General features: G+C 36.1%; 1 protein-coding gene across 1 annotated transcript; it reads right to left on the bottom strand.

The window, feature by feature from the left end:
- Nucleotides 1-2176: 2176 nt before the first annotated feature.
- Nucleotides 2177-2905, bottom strand: LOC120090834 (secreted RxLR effector protein 161-like). The gene has a single exon (XM_039048538.1). It carries the CDS (start codon nucleotides 2903-2905, stop codon nucleotides 2177-2179), a length of 729 nt encoding a protein of 242 aa, XP_038904466.1.
- Nucleotides 2906-3672: the final 767 nt, after the last annotated feature.

Genomic DNA, 3672 nt, shown 5'->3' with positions numbered 1-3672 from the left:
AGAGGACGCCGATTTAGAACTAATTGAAATGTTTAAGAAGGTACATGTCAATATCCCTTTATTGAATGTTAATACAAAAAATTCCTAGACATGCAAAGTTCTTAAAAGATTTGTGTACAAGGAAAAGAAAAGGAAAAGAGGAGGAAAGAGTCACTTTGAGTAAAAATGTGTTTGCTTTATTGAAAAAGGACATGCCTTAAAAGTGTAGAGACCTTGGAATGTTTACTTTACCTTGCAAGATAGGAGAAAGGATTATTACTCAAGCTATGCTAGATTTAGGTACTTCAATAAATGTCATGCCTTTTCATGTTTATGAAGACCTAAAGTTGTATGGCCTACAAAAAATGAATGTTTGCATACAGCTAGCCGATAGGTCATATATTCAACCCCTAGGCATAGTAGAGGATGTTTTGTTAAGAGTTGGTGAATTAATCTTTGCAGTTGATTTTTATATTTTGAAAATGGATGAACGATACTTTACTTCTTCCAATATTTTACTTGGTAGTCCCTTCATGAAAACAACAAAAACTAGATTCGATGTTGATAAGGGGTCTTCATTAGTAGAATTTGATGGAGAAGTAAAGTATTTCTACATTTATGATGCCAAGAAATTTCCTGAAGAGTATTTTTCTCTTTGCTCCATAAATACGCATGATGAGATTGATGATATTGTAAAATCCATGTTGTGTAAAAGTTCTAATTGTTTGGTTGCTCCTTCCATTGATTATGAGTTTGATTTGATTTCCCATAATTCTTCTCAATCATCTCTCAATTTTTGCAAACATAATAATTCAAACAAAAAGTATTTTTCTAATTCTTCTCTTGAAATTTATAAAAATGAACAATCATCTTCAAAAGATAATGATTTGAATTCCTCCAATAATTTTTGTCAAAATGTTGATACTTTAAAAATAAATTCAAAATCTCAAAATAAAGTTTGTTTAAATGAAAAACCTTCAATTCATAATTCTAATTCAAAATTTGTTTCTAATTACAAAAACAAAAATAAGACTTCTAATCTTTGCCCTATTCTTAAAGTGCAAGAAAAAAGGATTGAGCCCAAAGGTCTCCCATCTCCTAAGAAGAGAAAATCCTTGGGAAATTGTTTTAAGAACCTCAAGAAGAAAGGGCCTAAAAAGACCGAAAATTTTGATGTTCCTTGAAACAGGAAGGACTTTCAAGGTGAATGGGCATAAACTCAAAATCCACAATGAAGGGCATGTAATTCAAGTCCAATTGGGCTTGCGTTTCACTAATCCCTCATACACTTGATACCCCTCTTCTATAATGTTGAGCAAATGATGCTAAAAATTTGCAAGACAGAACAATTTTTCTTTTCTTTTCCTTTCTTTCTTTTCTTTTTCATTTCCTTTCTTTCTTTATTTTTATTTTTATTTTTTGCATTTCTTAGCATATTTTTGTTAATAAAAAGAATAATTGATTATTTTCCCTTTCTTTGTAGGTTATATCAATACAAAAGAAAAAGGAGAGCTTAAAAAGAAAAACAAAACAAAAGCAAGGAATTCTCTCTTAAGCAAATAGATAATCAATCACAAAAACCAGAGAAGTTTCTCTCTACGTACCCTACTTTTTATTCTTGATCTCATTTCCATATTTCAAATATTGAGGACAATAATGTTCCATCTTTAAGATGGGGGTGGGAAACATTACATATTTTTTGTTGTTTTTTATTAGCTTTGCTCAAAATGAGCCTTACTGAAAAGTTTACTCTATAATGATCTATATAGAACCCTGAATCATATGAGCTTGGGTTAGATTTAGATTTAATCATTTTGATATTTTGATATTTTTATATCTTGACTATATGATGTTGGTTTAAAAACCAGGGCTGCACAAAAAAAAAAAAATCTCACGCACTCTGATATATATTTGAAGAAAACAGACAAAACAAAATATTATGGAAGCAAAATATATTAGTGAGAGAAAGAAAAGTAATGGAACTCCCTATTTTTTATTCAATTGATGGACTTACATTTATAGTCTAATAACAACATAATAACCACTAACCACTAACATAATGCTTACTAAAAATAGCAATGTGTGGACTTCTTCTTCCACACGATCCAGAAGATTCGGTCTTGAATCATGACCGGATTATTAGCTCACACTACTCCCCCTAATCCTGACATGATCCTAAATCACACACACCAAGTAGCTAACGCATAGCAGCTAACTTCACTCCGGTCAATTCTTTGGTCAGTGCGTCGGCTCGTTGTTCTCCGGTGTTGACAAATTCAACGACAATTTTCCCCTTCTTGACACACTCACGAATGAAATGAAAGCGTGTATCTATGTGCTTACTGCGGCCATGAAATACGGGATTCTTCATTAGAGCTATCGCGGATTTGTTATCCACGAACAATGTTACCGATCTTGGCTCCATTCCGGTTAACTCGCTAACAAGGCTTCTTAACCACAACGCTTGGCAAGCCGCGATAGTGGCTGCCATGAACTCGGCTTCGCAAGATGAGAGAGCCACCGTCTTTTGCTTTTGTGAATTCCATGAAACCAAGCTTTCATTTAAGTAGAACGCCATTCCACTTGTGCTTTTCCTCCCATCGAGATCACCGACTAAATCACTGTCAAGGTAGCCAAATATATCGACTTCTCGGGGACCTTTCACATAAGTGAGCCCAAAGTGAATTGTCCCTCTCAAATACCTAAGTATTTGCTTGACCACCTTGTGATGCATGGCCGTAGGCCTTTTCATATACCTGTTCGTCATCCCAACAACATATGAGAGATCCGGTCTTGTGTTTAGCAAGTATCTAAGACAACCAACGATGCTTTTATACTCCGTAGCATCAATTGGTGCTCCTTCCATGTCTTTGTGAAGTTGTGCCTTGGGTTCCATCGGGTACTTCGTGGCATTGCAGTCATCCATTCCGAACTGGGACAAGATTCTTTTGGCATAAGTTGGTTGTTTGAGCAAGATTCGACCCTTCTGTTGTTCCACTTCAATCCCTAAGTAGTAAGAGAGAAGACCCTAATCGCCCATTTAAAATTTTCCATCATTTTTTGATAGAACTTGTTGACATTTTCGGTGCTACTTCCCGTTACAATGAGATCGTCAATATACACTCCAACAAGAACACTTTCTTCTCCTTCTCTTCTTGTGTAGACTGCTTGCTCTTAAGTGCATTTCCCAAAGCCAAGCTCTTTGAGACTCTTATCAAGTCAAATGTTCCAAGCTCGTGGAGTTTTTCCCAATCCGTAGAGAGCCTTCGACAACCTATACATCTTGTGTTTTTGGTTTGGAACCTCAAATCCCTCCGGTTGAGTAACATATACTTCCTCTTCCAATTCCCCGTTGAGAAACGCTGACTTCATATCTAGATGGTGTACCTCCCAATTTCGGTTTGCAGCGAGGGCAAGAATGATTCGAATGGTGTCAAGTCGATGCCTTGTCTTTGTACATAGCCTTTAGCAACCAATCTTGCTTTGTGCTTGACAACTTCTCCATTATAGTCTTTCTTGTTCTTCACCACTTACAACTTCCTCATTTTAGACCAATGGGTTTGTGTCCTGGTGGAAGCTCGGTTAGACTCCATGTGTTATTCTTCTCAATGGATTTCAGCTCGTTCTCCATTGCTTCATACCAGTGGGCCTCGGTCACAGCTTCTTGGTAGCAAGTCGGTTTTTCGGACACCA

The sequence above is a fragment of the Benincasa hispida genome, chromosome 11 (assembly GCF_009727055.1).
Source record: "Benincasa hispida cultivar B227 chromosome 11, ASM972705v1, whole genome shotgun sequence".
NCBI classification, from domain to species: domain Eukaryota; kingdom Viridiplantae; phylum Streptophyta; class Magnoliopsida; order Cucurbitales; family Cucurbitaceae; genus Benincasa; species Benincasa hispida.
This window is presented reverse-complemented; position numbering and strand designations above follow the sequence as displayed.